Here is a 20,552-nt window from a genome sequence, read left to right on the forward strand (position 1 = left end):
CACCTTCTTCCAGAAGGTTCTGCTTGAGGCTAAGAAAGAAGTTTCCAGCTACAAGCCCCCAGCTCAACCTGTCCCCTCCCGTCTTCCTAAGTTCCCTGGGCCACACAGGCCTTAAAAGACCCACCCTCACCCCTCTTGGGGGCCCCAGGAGAGTGTCCTCCGGCTGGACGGCCTTCGGGCGCACTAACTGGCGTCTGTGATCCCAGGCAGACAGGCCCGGCCTCAAATCCCGCGTCCGCCGCCAACAAGCTGCGACGCTCCAGCTCTGGGGAGCCTGGGTTCCCGCCTGCAAAACGGGATGCTTCTTCCAGAGTCGCCTTGATAAAATGTGTTGAGCTGTTAGCGCAGGACATGGGGTTATTATGCTAAAACATAACCATGAATATAAGGGGCCAAGGGCTGCAAATTCCCGAGCGTGGCAGGCACGTGGCGGGTGTTCCGACATCGTACTGAACGACAATCGTATGAACGACAAACGACCGGATCAGCGCACGAACGAATGTCCAGCCCCCTCCCCGAGCAAGGTCGCCCAGCTCAGTGGTCGCGCCTCTGGCCCCTGCCCGGATTCGGCCCCCGGCTCCCAGCTTTCGTGCCGTGGGCGACACTCTTCCGTGCCGTGCGCCTCAGTTTCCCCCCGTAAGCGGGCGGGAATAGGGCAGCCTGCAGGGGGTAGGGGAGCCCGGCGGAGGGAGGTCGCCTGCGCGCGCCCAGCCCGCGCCGCCCCCCGCGCCGCCCCCCGCGCCGCCCCCCGCGCCGCCCCCCGCGCCGCCCCCCGCGCCGCCCCCCGCGCCGCCCCCCGCGCCTGCCCGCCCGGCCAGCCGCGCGCAGCCCCCGCCCGGCCGCCCGCCCAGGGCGCACGTGACCCCGCCCCGGCCCGCCCCGCCCCGCCGTGCCAGCGCGGGCTCCCATTGGCCGCGCCGGGCGGGCCCCGCCCCCCGCAGGGGTGGAGCGGAGGCCCCGCCCGCCGCAGAGCGGGCTGCTGCGTCCCGACGGTGCGCGGCGGCCGGACCGGGCTGGCGGGCGGGCGGAGCCGGGCCCGCGGGGCTGCTCGGGGGCGACCGCGCCGGGCTGCGGGCCGCGCCATGGTGAGCGGGCGGCGCGGGCCGGGCGCGCGGGCCGGGCGGGGCTCGCAGGAGGGCGCGGGCGGCCCGGCCGGGTGGGGGCGCGGGCGGCCGGGGCGGGCCGGGGTCTCGCGGCGGGGGAGGGGCGGCGCGGGCCGGGCGCGGCTGCGGGAGGGTCTGTTCGGGGGCCGCGCCCGCGGGCGGGGGCTCTTTGTCCGCCGCGCCGCGGCGAGATCGGGACAAAGGCGGCGGCGGCGGGGGGCGGGGGCCGCTTCTCGGGGAGCGGAGCCCCCTCCCCCTCCAGTGCTCCCCCCGCCGCGGCCCGCGGGTCCGCGCCCCGGCTCGGCCGCCGGGCTCACCCGGGCTTCGGGATGTTTCGACCTTCCGGGAGCAGCGGGGGCCCTGGCAGCCCCCAGCGTGGTCAGGAGGGCTCCGGGGGGCGGAGGCGCGGGCGACGGCTGGTGCCCAGTGGAAGGGTAGGGAAACTGAGGCCAGGCCGCAGCGTTTGGTGCTGGGCTCCGCCGGCAGTGACTGCGCGGCGTGGGCATGACTGGGTCTCGCGCCCCACACCCTCCAGTCGGGCCGATGGAGTTGCTCCTCCAGCTGTCGCTCCCTCTCCAGCTGTCGCCCCTCGGCCGCGCCCCTCCTCCCTCGAGCCCCCCTTGGCTCCTCCGTAGAGTGGGGGACAGCGTCGCCCGGCAGGGTGACTCGAGAGGGTGCGTGGAGCGCGCCTGGCACCGCGCCTGCACGCCGCCCGCGCTCAGCGCGCGGGAGCCGCCGGGGCGCCTGTCATCCCTGAGTCCCCGGCTTTGAGCCCAAAGCCCTCGGTCCGGTCCCCCAGCCTGCCCCGGCGGGGTCCATACTGGGGTCCACCCGTCCCCAGCCCCTCAGCACGGGCGAGAGGAGGTGGGGGTGTCAGGACTATGACAATTTAAAGTCATGGTGGAAATCCAGGATTAGGAATCCAGGCTGCCTGGGCTTGAATCCCTGCGCATCTACTTTTGAGCTGTGTGACCTTGGGTGATTGACTTAACTTCTCTGAGCCGCAGATTCTTTAATCATTCGACTCTAGGATTGTTTTGAGGCAGAAAGGAGACATCTGTGTGAGGTGTTTAGCTCTATGTCTGACACATAATAATTGCCACCAACTTTGTCAAGCATCTGCTCTTACCAAAGTTGTTGGGCAGCTGGGCTGAGCCTGGAGCAGCCTGTGACAATGACCAGGGGGCGATTCACAAAGTGGGGGCATGAGCCTGGGGCCTGAGCCAGGGGGGACCCCTACTGACCTTGGGCAGTGCTGGGTCAGAGCCCTGCGGGTCCCGCTTCCTTCTCTGCCACACGGACACCTGGGGGCTCTGGGGCGAGTTTCCTCTTCTGGAGGACGGGGCGTGATGGGGCTGGGGTGGAGGATGAGATGGCACCGGCCGCAGAGCTGGGCACAGCCCCACAGTGTGCGCGTCCCGTCGGCACCCTGGCTGTTCTTGGTGCTGGTTCTTGGTGCTGGCTCTTGGTGCTGGCTGCTGGAGGGAGGGCAGGGCGCCGCGTGATGCGTCCTTGTGTCCTGGGGCCTGCGGGGCCCAGCACAGAGCGGACGTTCCCCTGCGCCCTGGTGCTTCTCCCTGCGGTCCTGTTCTCCCGGTCAGAGCCTGGCCACGAACGTTCCTGCTCTGTAACTGGGGTCCCCTGAAGGGGCAGAGGCTGTTACACCCTTGGTAGGGGCCTTCGTTGGAGAGTAGGGGCCTGGCTCAACCCCTGGGGGCAGTGCTGCAAGCCCCTGGAGCAGTGGCTGTCCCCCTTAAGCAGGGCAGCCCTCTGGCTTCCCTCGAAGAGTCCCTGGAGGTGGAGGCTGCCAGGCAGGGGCGGTGAGCTGTGCCCAGGGAAATGAGGAGGCGGCGGCAGAGCGTCCCTGGGGAAGGGCTGTTTGTGGCAGTGGGCCGGGGCCAGGCTCTGTGCCGTCCTGGGAGTGGGCGTCCCGAGGGCTCACTGTCCTCCTTGTGGCACCCAGGAAGGTGTGGCTGGTGACATGGAAACCTGGTGGCCCTGTGGCCCTTCATTTTCACGTTTCTTTTCACTTCTCATCCTTCCCGAAACCCAGTGGGTGAGGTCAGGAACTCGTTCCTGCTTTGCACATTGAGAAACTGAGGCCACAAGGAGCAATGCGCTCGGCTGCGTGAACACAGCCCACACTAGTGGAGGGGGCACTGCTGCCGGCGGCACCCCCGGGCCTGGAGCTTGTGGAGTGGGGTACGGCTTAGCCTGGAGATCTGTGGGGAGGCAGGAGGACTTACAGAGAAGCCAGGGGCCTGGGAGGAAGAGCAGGACAGGAGGAGACCCCTGCCCTCTGCTCACCAGTGGCTGAGGCAGGGACTGTCCTTTTGAACTCTGCTGCCCTGCGCTTTGGGGCCCAGTTACTGGTCTCTGTGGGCCTTGGGAAACTGGGCACTACAATGCCTAATACCTGCCGCTTGGGGCGGGCGCGGCCCGTGCTCACCTGTCACTGCCCGGGCTCCTTGTTCCTGGTTCCAGGGGACACGGTGTGTCCTGTCTCCAGCTGACCTTTGAGGGTGTTCGGGGTGGGATCCAAGGGTCAGGCCACCCTCGGCAGGGGGAGGAGGATGGAGGGCATTCAGAGCAGCAGGGTGTCATGGGGGATGCAGGTGGCCTTGGACTTTGAATGCCAGGTGGGGGGACGCTCCGAGCATGCCAGAGACTTCAGGCACAGACTGTGATCTGGTCCCTGGGTCCCCTGTGCTTGGAAGGCGCTCCCTTTGTGCTGCTGCCACCCCAACCCATCCTGGTTTCTAGCTTTTCGCTCTTGGGCACTCCACTTAAACTCTCCATGCCTCAGTTTCCTCACTCACAGGAGATGCTCACAGTGAGCAGAGGCAGCCACAGGTTGTTGGGAGGATTAATGCTTGTTTGGGGTCAGTGAGCTGTCTGCACAATCATCCTGAGGTGGTCCAGGATTCCAGACTGGGCACCTCCCCCACCCCGCCCCATGCTGGATCAGGGCAGGGATTCAGCCGACTGCAGGGGACACCTTCACCCAGAGGGGCCTGAGAGGCCGGGAGAGGCGCAGCCAGCAGGCACAGAGGGCTCTCGGGGCCACTGCCCTCGGCGCTTTGGGTCTCCTATGGGCTCTGCTGCTCGGCCAACTCCTGCCCTCCCTGCCCCCGGCAGGCATGGAGACAGCTGTCCCTCCGCGGGCCCAGGCCTGCCAGGAATCCACCAGCCCTCGCTGCTCCTGCCCCGTCCTCCCACGCTGGCTGCTGCGTGCCTGCTGGGACAGGCGTGGGGACCTGGGTACGGGTCCTGGGAGTGGCCTAGGGGGTTGATAGCCGGCTCAGGTGGGGACCCCCACTCTGTGAGACAGGGACCTCCCTGTGAGAGCAGAGTCTCCTCTAACCATCGCCGCGTCCCGGGGCTTGGGACTCTCAGCAGACGTTTGTTGAGTGCTTGCTGTGTGCTGTGGTGCACAGCTGTGTGCAGGCGGATGGTGCCCCCCTCACACAGCCTGGGAGCCCAGGGTGTGGTGCAAGACAGCAGCCAGGGTGACAGCCCCTGGCCCGGGAGGATTAAGGTGATGGGCAGGCAGGAGGAAGTGGGGCTGGGGCCGGGCCGTGCAGGCGGAGGCATCTGGAGCCAGGGAGGCCCAGCAGGGCAGCCACGGGAAGGAGCCAGTCTCTGGGACAGTCACTGGGGAATGGCGCAGGCAGAGGGTGCGGAGGCCTGAGATGGCAGCTCGGGGGAAGCTGGGGAGGCAGGGAATTTGGAGTCTCTCCTGATGCCGGGAGGGTTCTGAGCAGGGAATGACGTGATGAGAATTTTTAAAAGAGAAGTTCTCAGGAAACACTGGCGGAGCGAGCGAAGGAACAAACAAGCACACTCGGGGAGGGCTGGGCCACGGGCCGGGCCTGACTGTGGCTTGCTCGCCGGGCTCTGTGCTCACCGGGTGAACGGCCCACACCTGGCCTGGGGTGGGGGCAGCAGACAAGGGTTCGAGGTCACCACTTCTCTCAGAGAGTCCCTTTGAGCTGGGGCTGCTTGTGCCTCAGTTTCCTAATTAGTCCTGGGACCACTGGTTTCCCCTGGACTCATGGGTGTCTCGTGGGCTCCCCAGCTGGCTTTGGCCCCTGGGCTCCCCCTAGGTTATGGTGCCATTGTTTGATTTTCCACTTCCTGCCCCCGAACCACCCCCACCCCCACCCCCAAACACACACACTTCCCCTTCCGACTTGATACCGACTTGCCTTCCTGTCCAGAAGCCCCGTGGGAAGGCAGGCACCCGCAGGCCCCGTGCGCAGTGCAGGGAGAGGGGGGCGGGCCGGGGAAGGCAGGTGCTCTCCTGCAGGAAGAGAACATGCAGGTGGGGACAGGTGGAGACAGGCTCACCCAGCTGCAGCGGGCAGGGTGTCCGGAGGTCACAGGGCTCCCCTGTCCTGTCTGGGGGCCTGAGGACAGCTGGTTGTGGGAGCTGATGGTGGCAGGGGAGAGGCCAGGGTGGCCTGTGCAGTCGGGCACAGAGGAGCAGGGCCAGGAGTGGAGTGCGCAGCCTTTGGGGGCGCTGGCTAGCAGGGGCTGCGCCCCAGAAGCCGGGGCCGCATGCTGTGGCCAGTGCTCCGGAAGAAAGGAGCCCTGCCTGAACTTCCGGGCCAGGAAGCCTTCCCTGCTGGAGCTGGCGTGACTGTCAGTTCCTTTCTCTACCCTCGAGCTGGGGACGTTTGGGGCCAGGCCGCTCTGTGTGGTGGGGGCTGTCCTGTGCACTGTGGGATGTTTAGCAACATCCCTGGCCTCTCCCTGCTAGGTGCCAGGAGTATCACCTCCCCCTAGTTGTGACAAGCAAAAGTGGCCCCAGACATGGCCATATGTCCCCAGGGTGGGGGCACAGTCACCCCCCGTTGAGAACCACTGAATAAGGGTGAGTGGGCAGAGCATTCTGGGCTGAGGGAACTGCCTAGGCAGAGGCCTGGTGGTAGGAGAGTGCGTGGAGGTCATTGCGGCTGGGGACCTATTGTTGGGTCCTGTAGGTCACTATAAGGACTTGGAAGGGGCCCTGGCTTCAGTGGCCCACACAGGTGGACAGGGAGCCCATGGAGAGGGCTGGCCCCTGGAGGTGGTAAGAAGGCGTCGGGCGTGAGGGCTGCTGCTGCCCTTGCCCAGGCCCCTGCTGCAGGGTCTGTGGTTTGCTCAGGGCCTGGTGCCCAGACAGTCTCGGGGGGTGTTGACTTAGCTGCCTTTGACCTTCAGGCAAACCTGGCCTCTGGACAGACTCCTCGATAAGAATCATCCTAATTGAGGCTGTTACTGCTCAAGGATGCAGCAGGTTCAGTTGTTTGGAGGGACAACCTTCTCCTTTCCGTGCTGTACCCGCACTGGTGTCGGTCTGATTCAAAACAACAACAAACGAATTCAGACATCTAGTTCTTATGGGGTGCCGAGCACGTGCCCAGCCTGTGCAGAACGTGTTGTGGGCCTGTCCTTGTCCTCAGCCACCTGGGCGCCAGTTACCATCATTTGCTCAGTTCATGGCGAGGCAGAGGAAGTAGCAAAGTCAGGGTTAGGGACCCAGGGGAGGCTGCTGGCTTCCACGGGTGAAACCAGCGCAAAGCCCTGACCTCTGCGGGTGGTCTTGGGGATCGCCTGGAGTCTGGGACTTTCAGACACCGTGTGTGCCCTGGAGTCCCATCCACAGGTGAGGATCCTGAGGCGCGCCAGGTAGAGGGGGTTACCTGAGGTCAGCCAGGAGGTGGTCCCAGTCCTCAGTTCTGGTGTCACTCCCACGGTGTGCTGAGCACTGGTGGGTCCTCTCTGCCTTTGGAGCCTTAGTGGCTGTCCCCTGCCGGGAACACCCTTCCCCATCAGTGTCACCTCCCTGCCCTCACCTGCTTGCCCAGTTAGCATCGTGGCATCCAGCGTTTGGAGTATCGGCCTGTTTGCAGCCTGCACTCCCGTGGTGCCCGGAACGCTCCCGGCCTCCCCGAGCCGCGTGGGGGACTCTGCCCCAGGCCAGCTGCAGTGCCCTTGTGGCAAAGGCTGTCGTCCGCCGCGCCCTCTCACAGGTGTCCTGGAAGGACCAGGCTGTTCTGTGTGGCCTGTTCGAGACAGGGACTGGTGTCATTTCTCTGCTTTCATGTCCCTCCTCTCTGGCCATTATGAAGCCACTGGCTCTTTAAAGTCCCCAAGTGGTTAGCGAACACCAAGTGGTGCTGGGCTTCCAGAAGGTACAGCTTAAACAGAAGAGACAGAACAGTGTCTAGCTTTCTGTCGGCTGCTGCCGCAGTGTCCGTCCCAGCCCCGCAGCCCCTGCCAGCACTTCGAGCTCCGTGCCCAACAGGGCGACTTGCCTGCCAGGTGGTGAGAGCTGCCGGCATGCCCTTACCAGGATGAGGGCCGGCTTAAGAACGGACCCCATGGAAGTGCCAGCCTCAGCTCAGGAGCTGTCCCCAGCGGAGTCCCCAGCTGACCTCAGCTTGCTTTGTTTTTCAGGACTCTTGTGTCCTGCCCGAGTTCCAGCCTCACTGAGCCGGCCATCCCCAAGCGCTTCCTGCCGAGGAAGCCCCCCAGCACTGACCATGTCCATCATGGACCACAGCCCCACCACGGGCGTGGTCACGGTCATTGTCATCCTCATTGCCATCGCTGCCCTGGGGGCCTTGATCCTGGGCTGCTGGTGCTACCTGCGGCTGCAGCGCATCAGCCAGTCGGAGGACGAGGAGAGCATCGTGGGGGATGGCGAGACCAAGGAGCCCTTCCTGCTGGTGCAGTACTCGGCCAGGGGACCGTGCGTGGAGAGGAAGGCCAAGCTGATGACTCCCAACGGCCCGGAAGTCCACGGCTGACGCAGGATGCGAGGCTCCGGGTCCTGTTTGCAGCCGGCCGGGAGGCGCTGGGAGGCACGAGACCGCACAGACCGGCTGCGGTCTGGGAGGAGGGGCTGACGCTTGCTGGCATGGCCTCAGCGGGCTTCGTCTCCGCATGCACTGACTCCCGGGGGCCCAGCCGCCCTGGGCTTCCCCCCGGCCTCCTGGTGGGGCTGTCCATTGCAGGCAGTGGGCAGGCCCGACCTTGCCGGGGCTCGCGGCCCCGTAGCGCTTTCGTTACTTGAATGTTTAGCTGAGCCTGTTTTGACGGAGCTACTACTGTAACGCGCGAACTAACAAACCTGTGAACTGTAAATAGGCCCCCAGAAGCACGTGCTTAAGCCCTTCTGCTGATTTTTTAAAACATCATCTAGAGCACATGGGACTGGTTTGATTGCAGCTGTACTGACGATGAGCCGAGGCGAAGCCACGGGGGGTCCCAGACGTGTAAGGCCCGGATTGCGCTCGGCGGGGGTCTCTGATGTGTATCTGTGTGTATGTGAAGGGGGTGAGATGTCAGTTTGGGGTCTTGTGGCTGACGAGCTGGGGTGCTCGGGTGATTTCTGCTGGGTTAGTAAGGGATGGGACCACCACACCCCTTTCTCCAGGTAGGCTCAGTCGTTAGGAGCAGTTCCTGTTGGTGGTAGAGTTACTGCAAGGAAGCTACCCCCCCTGCCTGGGAGCCGGTGAAGGACGAGTCTGGGCACTCGTCCCGAGGGCTGCCAGGTGCCCCAGTAGCAGAGCGGTTTCTTGCCCACCCAGAGCATGCTGAGCACTCCCCGCTTGGCGCGGCTTGGCTGTACTCGCCCTGGTCCCCGGACACGCCCACGCCCACGGTGGCTACTTTCAGTCTGAAACCCAGTTGGCCCAAGAAAGAGAAAAAGTGTTTTTTGTTTTGTTTCTGTGTTTAGTATTTTCTGCACTGTAGGGGGTGGGGGCGGGACTGTTGAGGTTTTTGGGTTTTTGCCCCCTCTTCCCTTTTCACAAGTTAGCTTCCTTTCCTCTCTGATTCCCGCCCGCCCGGTGGGTATTGGATTTCACTTTCCTCTTCAGGTCTGGAGGTTGTGTCTCGAGTCCCTGACGGGCTCTAAAGGCACCGCGTGCCAGTGGAAGGCCGTTTCTCGCGTGCACACTCACACAGGAGCCCCCAGGCCGCCCCCTGCAGCCCGTGCCTAGAGCAGGGGCAGGGGGTGGAATTCCAGTTCAGGCCTTGGTTCCTGAACAGACGACAAGCTGGCGGCTCTCATTCAAGCCAGCGCCTCAGCAGCCTGCATCTCCAAGGTATCATTTCAGTGAACTTGCTTAGATTTTTAATCTCACCACTGTAAGCACACTCTAAACTATTATGATTAAAACGTGATTTGTGTCGGCATCCTCGGTAACAAACCAGAGGCCAGTTCCGGCTTACCCACGGCGTGCAGGCCCCTAGCACTGGCGCTTAGAGCACTCCTCTGGCCACACCCAAGCCGCCTCAAAAAAGCATGTTGAACTAATCCACTTTCTAGAACCCCCAGGGGGAGCTGTAGGAAACACCTCTTTTTAGCAGCATACACCTGAACTGGGGTCAAACATAAGTAATAGGTGGGGAGAGGGATAACTCACCAGGCCATTCGGGCTGAGGACAGTCACAACACAGCAGGTGGGCTCTTGAGAAACCCTTAGGAAGCAGGAAACACTTTTGGCCACTAATGGGATGACCAAGCTCAGGAAGAGGTGGCCACCATGGGACAGGTGGGGTGTCAGCAGGGGCCCTGCAGGTGCAGTGGGCAGGACACGTGGTGGGATGGGGGGCAGCCACTGAAGCCAGGCCTAGGAGGGAGAACAGAAGTTCCAGAGGTGCCGCCTGCAAGATCAGGGAGAAGCCTTGCTTTGGCAAGTTAGAAAAGGCTGGCGTGTTTGATCCATCCCCCCGCGTTTCAGAACCAGGCTTTCTACCTCTACTCTCACCGAAGCCAGCATCGTAAAACTAGGCTATTTCTCCTTCAGCTCCACATCTGAGTAACCGGGGAGCAGCTGGGATGTGCATTTTCGGTCCCTGAGCCTGACCCCTGGCACTGACCCATGCTTGATTGTCAACATTCACCTGTGGTTCTTAACGTGCCAGTGAAGTTTTGGTTTTGAAATGATTAAACATTGCTTTCTCTTCAGTTTCACTTGAGGTTTTCTTATCCCACTTCTGGTTGCCAGGGGGCATCCCTGGAGCTTGAGTCGGGCCCAGCAGAGCTTGGTGGGTACGGGTGAGAGGCTGGGTGGGCAGTGGTGGTGGGGTCTTTGGGAAGAACACAAAAATGCCTGCAGAACTAGTGAACGACCACACAATCTCACTGTTCTTGTCTGTCAGTAGCTACTTTTTTTAGTGTAGACACCAGAGCCACACACTCAGTGGCTTAGTAAGTTATGACCTCTCTTTGAATTCTTTCTGAATAGCCCAACTGTTGCGTTCAAGTTTTCTGACTAATCGAGATACTAAGCTTTCATTCTTCATATCATCGCAGAAGCAACAGTAAGGGAATGAGGAGGGAACTCTTGACACTGAGCCACTGAAACATGGACTGATTTCTCAGACAAATCCTCAAATGGACTGTGCCGTTTCTGTCTCAAAGCTACCAAGTTTGTGCAATAAGTGGAAGGGATGTCATCCCTCTTCAACAAATGCTGAATGACATTCAAGTTGATTTTCTAGACCACTGAGAAAATCTTTATTTACAATAAATTTCAATAAAATTTGCATAAATATATCCCCAATGTATAGTTTTCATCTCTGATTTCTTCATGTCATTTTGAGAGTTAGTCTGTCCTGTTGTCACTCCTTTCGGACGCCAGCACAGAGCTGATGTTGGAAGGTGGAGGGGTGCTGCCAGGTAAGTGGGGGGTGCCCGAGGGCTCCGGGTGCTCAGGGTGTGCCTCTCTAGGGGGAGCCGGGCTCTCAGCTCCATCCTTGCCCTCCAGTTTCCTCTCCATGGTCGCCACCAGGATCTTGAGCCAGGTGTTCTCGGTGAGGAGGTTTTCCGAGGCGTCGGCCAGCTCCTGCAGCTTGCGGGCCAGCGCCTCGAGCTCGCGGGTCTTCTGTTGGTACAGCGCCTGCAGCTGCTCGCTGTGCTGCTGGAGCAGGCGGTGCTGCTCCTCCAGCGCCTGCTGCTGCCGCCGCAGCCGGTGCTCGTCCCTGCGGGCGCTGGACAGCCGGAACTCCACCTGCCCTTGTGCTCGCTGGAGGCTGCTTATTTCTGCTCTCAGCTTCTGGATCTCTCTCTCCAAGTGGGAGATGTGCCCCTGCTGTGCGACTGCCTCACTCTGAAGACATTCTTTGGTAGGAGGGTCAGCCACCATGTTCCAGGGCGACACGGGGTTTGAGTAATGGAGAATGAACCTCAGCAGGTTTGGCAGGGTGATGGGGAGGTCTTCGGGGTACTTGACACTGAGGTCCTTTCTGGAGAGGAAGGGAAAGGATCAAAGGTGAGAGTCATGCCAACCTGCCTAGTCCAAAACCAGACCCGGCCGTCTACTTACCAAGAAAAGACACTCCAAGGATTTTACTCAAAGTCAGTAAGGAAGGAAAATGTTGCCTGGGCAAGAAACTCTCTACAAAGCAAGGATGTCCCATGTGCTTGTTCTGTAATTAAAGTGGCTTTTCTTAAACGTGTCTGTTCCTGAGGCCAGAGCTCAGTTTCTATATACAACCCTCTAAGAAAACCAAGAGCTCCCAGGCCCAAGCCTAAAGCCAGTGACACAGGGCACTGAGGCCCAGTGGCCATGTCGGGGCCTGGGGCACAACTGTCAACTGTATTGTTCTTGTACCCATTGACAGTGCCTGTGAAATAGGAAAACCCTGAAATGCACAGCCTGTTTCTGTGGCAATCATTTATTATACATTATCTGAGGCAGGGGTTCCCAGCCAAGGGTGACTGAAGTTCCCAGGGTACATTTGGGCTGGTGCCCAACACACTCTGAGGAAGTAAGGCTGCCCGACCCTGAGAGTAGAGTAAGGAAGGAGGGTGACAAAGGAAAAGGTTCCCCTCCACAGCTTTGTTCCAGGTTCTGATTTAGAAAATTCGTTTTTAGAACTTGTCATTTAGTTGTCTGACAAGCAGAGTTTCTCTCTCAGATCTATTTACTTGTGCATGCACAGTCTGGCTGCATTAATCAAAACTACCGGTGTTATGCATTCATGCATGAGATGCACCGGGGGCAGACGGTGGGTGATGTCTCCCTCAAGTATTAGAGGAGCGGAGGCGGAGAGCAGGACTCGGAGCCCAGCTGCCGCAGCAGAGTCGCAGGGCTCTGCTTGCTGTCCTGTGCTCTGAGATGAGCAACTTCTCTGTGCTTCTGAACTACTTCCTCTGTGAAATGGGGACAAGAAGAGTGTCACCTACCTCATGGGACTGTTATACAGGATTAAGTAAGCTAAGTGAATGATCAGTGAATGTCAGTTTTGTAAAAAATTGCATTGTTCCTTAAGAAACAAACAGGAAATTACTAATTAAAAGCTCCACACACAAAGCCAGTGGCCAAATACCTAAAGTGACAAAAGGTGTTCTCTATGTGAGTAGCCTTTTCCCTATCAAATAAAAACCACAAGGCAATTAAAGTCAGATATGCCCCATTTTACAGTGTTTATGGAAACCTCCAGGTAACAGCAAACATAAATAAGAACTTGGAACATTGCATGTAAATTGAAAATTTGAGATAAGTATTCAACTATCCCCCCCTTTAAAGCAGTTTTCTTAACACTCAAGCTTTCTTTAACTGGGGCATCCCAGCCATTCAAGTGACAACTAAAAACACGCCATAGCCCTGTGAAGCAGGTGTGTGAAAGGATCTGCGGAGGCTGGCTCTGCCACCGTGTTCTCCAGCACACACTTGGTGGTCTAGGGCAGAGTCAAGGTGAGTTATCCCCCAGGAAAGAGCTGCAGAGATACGTATGTCTGTCTGGAGACATTTACAGGACAAACAATGCCATTTGTAAGAATGCTATCTTAGAAGTCTTGGGGCAATTGCCACAAATCTCCCTAATGGGCTAACAGGCTAGGGAGATGCTATCATGATTTTTTTTTTTGGAGACAGAGTCTTGCTCCTCATACTGGCTAGAGTGCAGTGCAGTGGTGTCATTATAGGTCATACTCCTGGGCTTAAGAGATCCTGCTGCCTTGGCCTCCCAAGTATCTGTATATCCCAAGTATATGTAGTGTACATGCTACCACCATGCCTGGTTAATTTTCCATTTTTTTTTTTGAGACAGAGTCTCATTTTGTTGCCCAGGCTAGAGTGAGTGCCATGGTGTCAGCCTAGCTCACAGCAACCTCAAACTCCTGGGCTCAAGCAATCCTACTGCCTCAGCCTCCCGAGTAGCTGGGACTACAGGCATGCGCCACCATGCCCAGCTAATTTTTTCTATATATATTAGGTGGCCAATTAATTTCTTTCTATTTATAGTAGAGACGGGGTCGCTCTTGCTCAGGCTGGTTTTGAACTCCTGACCTGGAGCAATCCACCCGCCTGGGCCTCCCAGAATGCTAGGATTACAGGCGTGAGCCACCGCGCCCGGCCTATTTTCCTATTTTTTTTTTTAATAGAGACAGGGTCTCACTCTTGCTCAGGCTGGTCTCAAACTCCTAAACTCAAGCAATCCTCCCACCTCGGCCTCCCAGGGTACTAGGATTACAGGCTTGATTCTAGCTAGCCACTTCCATGCGTTTTAAAAGTAGCAAGGACACGGAGTGCCAACAACCTACTTCCAAAAAAGCGGTAATCTGAAAGTGTGGTGGTAAAAGGTCCCACTGTTTACTTGACTCCCCTCTAATCCCAAGGGAGAGGTGTGGCACGCCTCTGAAGAAGTGTAGTCCCTCTCCTGGGACACATCAGACACATCTCTTAGTAGAACATACTCTTCCCTGGCCTGGTGACAGGCCAGAGCACCTGTACCTTGAAATGTCACACACAGTCTGATGCGAGCGCTGGCTGGGAGGAGTGGCTCTGAGACACCCCTGCACAGGAAGGTTAAGTCTCCCACAAGGCCCCAGCCCTGCCTCCTGCCTCCAGTCGCAGGACAGGCTCTTTCACATGGGTTTTCTCCTTCATGAGTTTTAGAAATAAGGATGTGTTCTTTGTAAACAATTTACAAGGGACATAAAAGACATACAAGAAACATCTTCAAGGCCGGGCGCTGTGGCTCACGCCTGTAATCCTAGCTCTTGGGAGGCCGAGGCGGGCGGATTGCTCGAGGTCAGGAGTTCAAAACCAGCCTGAGCGAGACCCCGTCTCTACTATAAATAGAAAGAAATTAATTGGCCAACTGATATATATATATATAAAAAATTAACCGGGCATGGTGGCGCATGCCTGTAGTCCCAGCTACCCGGGAGGCTGAGGCAGAAGGATCACTCGAGCCCAGGAGTTTGAGGTTGCTGTGAGCTAGGCTGACGCCACGGCACTCACTCTAGCCCGGGCAACAAAGCGAGACTCTGTCTCAAAAAAAAAAAAAAAAGAAACATCTTCAATTCACTTGCAGTCTTCACTCTTTTGAAGTAATCATTGTCAACACCTTGACATTTTCCCCACTGCACACATTTGCAACTAGCACATGCACGAGTTTCTGTTCTATCACAGTACATGTACAATTTTATATTCTTTTCACTAAAAATAGCATAAGCAGGTGAACTGTGAAAAAGGTCTTATTATATGTTACCAAACAGCCTTTTTTCATTTCCTCTTTTGCAAGCTGTCAGCTCACATCATTTGCCCATTTACCTGCTGGCTAAACTACTCGCTCACTGTGGGCCAGCTAACGATGAGCTTACGCCCCTTCTGACTACCATTTATTTTTAGGAAATGAGAAAAATTCCATTCCAAAGCCACACAGCTTTGGTTTATCACGCTCTTTCCATTAAAATAGAACTGCTCAGGCTTCTCATATTCAATATTTACATTCCTGACCTTTCCTGTTCAAGGAAAATAGTAGGGGCTGCAACCATCCAGCACATGTCCAGAGAACAAACTCATCTCCATGTTTACTACACCAGGCAGCTCTAGAATGAAAGTCACTGGACCCAGATGCAGGCCTCCAAACGACCCTCTGCCATGCTACCTGTCCTGTGCGTGTCTCTCAGTATACATTTATTTTTTCCAGTTGCTGAGACATGCAAATGCATTTGTGGGGTGCTGTAACTTTAATACTTTTCCAAACTATGTTTGGAATTCAAAACCTACACTTCATTAAACTACATGTCCAACTTCTGTCCTGCACAGATGAAACTGCTAGTGTTATTGTCCATGATTCCTTGACTACATGGCAATTTAAACACTTCTTAGAAAGAAAAAGGCTCATCACGACTCAGCAGCAGAATAGGGTGAGTCACATTCTGTTTTTAGTACATGACTTGACAAGACCCTACTACCACAAGAAGTATTCCAGCAAAAATAATTTGAGATAAAGAGCAAAAACCAAGAAAATGATCCACAGGGAAGCACTCTCCTAGGGAAATGTGACAAGCAGAGCAGTGGCCACACCGAATTGCAACAGGGAGGCAGGAAATTAAAACAGCTAACGTCACACATGAGTCAGGGACCTCCCTAAATGATCCTGCCAACACTTCCCTGTAGAGAAGATATCGTCAAAGCCATATGACCTCATCCCCAGGAGGACCCAACTTTCTAAAAACCCTAGGGACTGTGTGAAAAGCAAGCGGACATCCAGTTTCTCAGGCTGTAAGGGCCAAGAGTCCATGTCCTCTTCTACCAAAACACTGGCACCCACACTCCCTAACTGTGAAGTCTGCTCCCCTTTGCTAACATCCTGCCCTGCTTGCTGGGACTTTCTAGGTAGTGGCTGTAATAACTGAGCTTGGACTACTAGTCAAGCAACTGTGAAAAGATCAAGTGACAACCGCATGGCAGACGTTCACTGCGGTCTGCACACGTGGCGAGAAAGCTCTGTTGCAGGGCTCCTGGAATCCGAGCAAGGACGGTGCTGCGCAGCGGAAGGCTCGGGCAGGCAGGGCTCCACAGACGCACCGCTGCTGTGCCCCACAGACCTGGGCCCCTCCCTGTCAATCTCTGCACCCTCCATGCTCATGCAGGCCATGAAAGCTAACAAATTCTGATGGCCACATTCATGCTCACGTAAGAAACAGACTCTGAGAAGAGCAGACTTCCTTAAAAAAATCCACACACACCTCACATGACATCCTGACACTAAAGCCCTTCCAGCCTAAGTCTGAAAGGGCATACTTTTTGAACAGTTTAGTCATAACAAATGATTTACATCTTAAACTCATTTCATTTTCAGACCTCAACAAAAAGAATCTCATCTGCCCCAAATCGAAAAAAATTCAGCATTACCTGTTACAGGGAAAAAACATGACAGTAGGAAGACGGTCAACCATAAATTCCCAAGGAAGATCATTCTGAGACACGTCAATCCTGGCAAAGGGAAAGAACAAAAAAAAGTAAAAGATCAGCCCAAGAAACCCCAGCTTGAAAAAATCTTCTCAACTGAGAAACATGGTGCACAGGACCACCCCCTTCTAGATGAGTCCACTGCCAGGTGTAAGTTGGGCACTGATACTTCTAAGACATGCAACTTTCCACTGAATGGTAATACAATGTCCTGAAAGTAAAAGTGACCTTCCAAAAAGTGCCTCACTGATATCTGACTAGTCATGCACCTAACAGGCTGGCCAAGTATTTTAATGCCTGAATTACCTCTGGAAAAAGAAAGGAAATCACTAAAGCAAAATACATCAAGCTTTTCTGACGATGCCACTTTGCACCTTCGTTTATATGTTGCAAATCTGGATGGAGGCCAAAAACGGTGTGCTTGCTTAGCAGATTTTAGATTAATTTTCAAATACAGACAATGACATCTGTACTAAATCACCTAATCAGCGCTCAATCACTATGGCGCTTGCTGACTGCAACTGCTGCAGGGGGCGGGTGGCACCGGGCTGGGCTTGTAGCCAGGCCGCCACACCTGGGCTGGGGAGACTCGGGGCCACAACAGCATCCTCTCAAAGGAAGGGGCCGCACCATCCTTGCGGAAGGGCTGCTTGGCTAATATTCACAAATAGTGTATACAAAAGATGGAAAAGTTTTGAATCATTAAATCGACAGAAGTTTTCAGAAAGCATAAGGGGGTCAGGGATGAGTGTCATGTATTTATCCAATGAAATTTAAAAAGTGAAATTCACTTTTTAAAAATGATGCAACCAAATGAAAACCATTTTACCACATCTTTACTAACAAAATGGCACTCCTGCCTCTGCCTGTGCCATCCTACCTGAAACATTAGAGTTCCTTTTTTTAAACAAGTGGTACTGAACACCATACTCTATAGCCAACACTTTCTTCCTCCTGATTTTTACTACAAAGAAAGGGCAAACCGTGTAAGAAAAACACTATAAAAATCCACTCAGAATTCCACTGGGCTATGTGGGACCTTCTTTCTGGGATTGTCATTTAGGCTTCGTCTATATGCTTACATATTTTTGAGAGCAGCTGTCACATATTTCATGCTCTATTATTCCCAATAGATTGTATGAAAAGCATTGTTTTAATGAAGGGATAAAAATCCCATCAAATGCCCAGCCACGATTCACTTAACCATCCCTCTACTGGTGGGTATAGACAATGCTATGATAACTAGCTCATGCTTCTCTGGAATTCCTATTTCATTAAATTCTTCAAAGTAAAATTAGTTGGGTCAAAAATGCACAACCATTTTTGCTGATTTCTTACAAATGTTGCCAAAATGCTTTCCAAAAGGGTTATGGCAATGTACTCATTCCATTAGCTACATCTGACTGTGCCAATTTGACTTTATTTTAGCAACAAAAGAGTTTGTCACTTAAAAGCATTTATTAAATAAGTATAAATGACATTTTGTTATTGTTTTAATTTACACTTATTAGGTTATAATTTCCCCATTTGCTTATTTACTCTCTCTTCTAATGTGAAAAACCTGCTCATATCCTTTGTTCACACTGGAGTCTGTTTCTTAAACCATTGTAATTTCTTAAGCATTTTAATTTTGCAGGGTCTGGAGTATGAACACTTGATTCTGAACCCCTGTCTCTCATTTACAGGAGGTGTGACTAGGGGCAAGTTGCCTAATCTTTCTGTGTTTCAGTTTCCTCTTCAATAAAAAGAGTGATAACCATAATGGCTTCACTGAGTGCTCCCAGGGATTAAGTCAAATAATGTACATGTAAAAATCTCTCAGCATAGTAACTCCTCAAATTTGGCTCTAAGTATTACCTACAGTGCATGACAGATGAAATACAGATGCTGTAAAATACATTAATGGTCCCCCTTTTTAGACTGTTTTTCTTATTTGTTTTCTTTGCACATATTTCTTCTAGTGGAATCTGTTCATCCTTCTTTCATTATTTTTTCAACTGCTTCTACTTTGGAAAGTTTCTATCTTTCAAAGGAACTAGCAAATCCAATACTCTATCTTCTGTTTTTTCTGTGATTGGATCTTTTATGTTTAACTCTATCTGGAGTTTTGTGGGGAGGGGTTAATCTAAACAATCCCCCTCCCAAACTGCTTACTAGCTCATCTAGAAATTCTGTATTTGATCCTTCTTTAAAAAAAAAAAATTTTAGATTTTTTGTTTACTCAAGAGCTTATGTATAGTACCCATGGAATCATAAAACTAGAACATGTGGATATCAATTAATCCTTCCTCTTAACTTCACAAATGAGGAGGAAAACAAGGGCTGGTGGAGAGATCTGCTCCAGGTCCCAGGGCTGGTTGGCAACTCCTGTGGCGACCTTCCCATGGTATTCCAAGGAGCTGGCCACGCGGGGGCCCATCCTGGCGACCAGTTCAGTGCTCTTCCCACAGACCTGCACTCACTCACCTATGAATTCAATCAGGGCTAAACATCAACATCATGGAAGGAAGATGCAGAATTCATCGGGGGAAATTCGGTGTTGGTAAGGCTTTGCTCATGGCTTCAGCCTGACAATTAAATCCAACCAATGGGTCTTACCAAAGGTTAATGGAAAATGGGCAGAGCCTCAAACACCATATGGCTAAGCTGCAAAAAGAAACCAGTGAACGCTCAGGCGCACAGCCCACAGTGCTGCAGAACGGCCTTCTTACCTCGCTACAGTGAACGTATCCATTGGCAGGAGACGGGCTAGCTGGATAAAGACGTGATTGAGGGATGGACAGAAGCCACACCACTGTGCATAATAAAGCAGCAGGACGTCCTGTGGGAAGGGGAAGAGGGCCGTTACTGGCACCTGAGAAACAGGCTCGTCCTCAGTTCTTTACTGTGCTTAGAATCCAGCAGGCATTCGACAAATGCCGCCTAGGCAGAAATTGTGAAAAATTTCATCTTTAGATCTTTCCAATTATGTGCTTTCTTAAGGACTTTCCGCAATTAGAAAACCACCATGTAATTCCCTCGAGTTCCACAATCAGACTGCCATGTGGTTCCTCTTCTATACATCAAAAACAGCCGCTCACCCCAACAACTGCAGCTTTGGAAATTATTTTAATAGAGATAGATGGCTTGACTTTTGCCTCTCTTGTGTCTCCATACCTGTTTTTGAAGGACTACTTCCCAAAAGGTATCAGTTGTCACTTCAGTGATTAAATGCTGAGAAGGGAACTGAGCAGATTCACTTCCAATGAGATGCCTTTTCAAGGGACTGTAGAGAACGCTGAAGTTTTGAATAAAAGACTCTAAAAATAAAGAGAAAATGAGATCAACTCTTCTCTAGGTACAAGGAAAGTGGCTGGCCTACTTTAAACTCCACATTTTAAAAACGGGAATGACTTCACAGGCTCACATTTTTAACTCATTCCACCTATAGGCAAAACCCAGAACGTAGCTGCCAGGGTGGCATCAGGTTTAGCTCTGGTAGTATTAACTCAGTGGACGATAATTTAGATAATAAGACACCATGTAGCGTGACATTCACGGACTAGGAATTCTATTCTTTTTTTTTTTTTTTTTTTTGAGACAGAGTCTCGCTTTGTTGCCCAGGCTAGAGTGAGTGCCATGGCGTCAGCCTAGCTCACAGCAACCTCAAACTCCTGGGCTCGAGCGATCCTTCTGTCTCAGCCTCCCGAGTAGCTGGGACTGCAGGCATGCGCCACCATGCCCGGCTAATTTTTTATATATATATCAGTTGGCCAATTAGTTTCTTTCTATTTATAGTAGAGACGGGGTCTCGCTCTTGCTCAGGCTGGTTTTGAACTCCTGACCTTGAGCAATCCGCCCGCCTTGGCCTCCCAGAGAGCTAGGATTACAGGCATGAGCCACCGCGCCCGGCCAGGAATTCTATTCTTTTTAAAAGGACTGATCCACAAAGAGATCATAAATCACCAACAAGCCACCATCTTTTCAAGGGATTTCAAAATCTCTATAATACTAACGTATTAAGGTACAGAGTTAAGCATAACTACAAATGCGGTAATTGCACAAGCTATAATGATGCGGAATGAGTTTAAATGTTCATTAATTTGAGCACAAGGAGCTATGATTTTTTGTTTCCTTTATTAAAGTTCTTCAAGTTTCTTTTTTTAAAGGTTAAGAAAAATAAACTCAATTATATGTAGTGGAGAAATACATAAATAAAACCTAAAAATACTCAAAAACCTAACTTGAACCAACAGTTTTA

The 20,552-nt window shown here is 54.0% G+C and overlaps 2 protein-coding genes across 4 annotated transcripts in view; one reads left to right on the forward strand and one right to left on the reverse strand.

The window, feature by feature from the left end:
* Positions 1-940: 940 nt before the first annotated feature.
* On the forward strand, positions 941-10,068 carry SNN (stannin). Its single transcript, XM_075995111.1, has 2 exons — positions 941-1,085; positions 7,548-10,068. Exon 2 carries the CDS (start codon positions 7,634-7,636, stop codon positions 7,898-7,900), a length of 267 nt encoding a protein of 88 aa, XP_075851226.1. The 5' UTR covers positions 941-1,085; positions 7,548-7,633; the 3' UTR covers positions 7,901-10,068.
* A 524-nt stretch (positions 10,069-10,592) lies between these two features.
* TXNDC11 (thioredoxin domain containing 11) overlaps positions 10,593-20,552 on the reverse strand; it is a 71,610-nt gene continuing 61,650 nt past the window's right edge. For all 3 annotated transcript variants that reach the window (XM_020281356.2, XM_012784548.2, XM_075995109.1), the window contains 4 exons: positions 19,469-19,611; positions 19,024-19,133; positions 16,256-16,336; positions 10,593-11,348 (listed from right to left, as the gene is read on the reverse strand). In XM_020281356.2, the coding sequence (XP_020136945.1) occupies positions 10,709-11,348; positions 16,256-16,336; positions 19,024-19,133; positions 19,469-19,611 (974 nt within the window). In that variant the 3' untranslated portion in view covers positions 10,593-10,708. The remainder of the gene's footprint in view (positions 11,349-16,255; positions 16,337-19,023; positions 19,134-19,468; positions 19,612-20,552) is intronic.

The sequence above is a fragment of the Microcebus murinus genome, chromosome 19 (genome assembly GCF_040939455.1).
Source record: "Microcebus murinus isolate Inina chromosome 19, M.murinus_Inina_mat1.0, whole genome shotgun sequence".
Classification (NCBI taxonomy): domain Eukaryota; kingdom Metazoa; phylum Chordata; class Mammalia; order Primates; family Cheirogaleidae; genus Microcebus; species Microcebus murinus.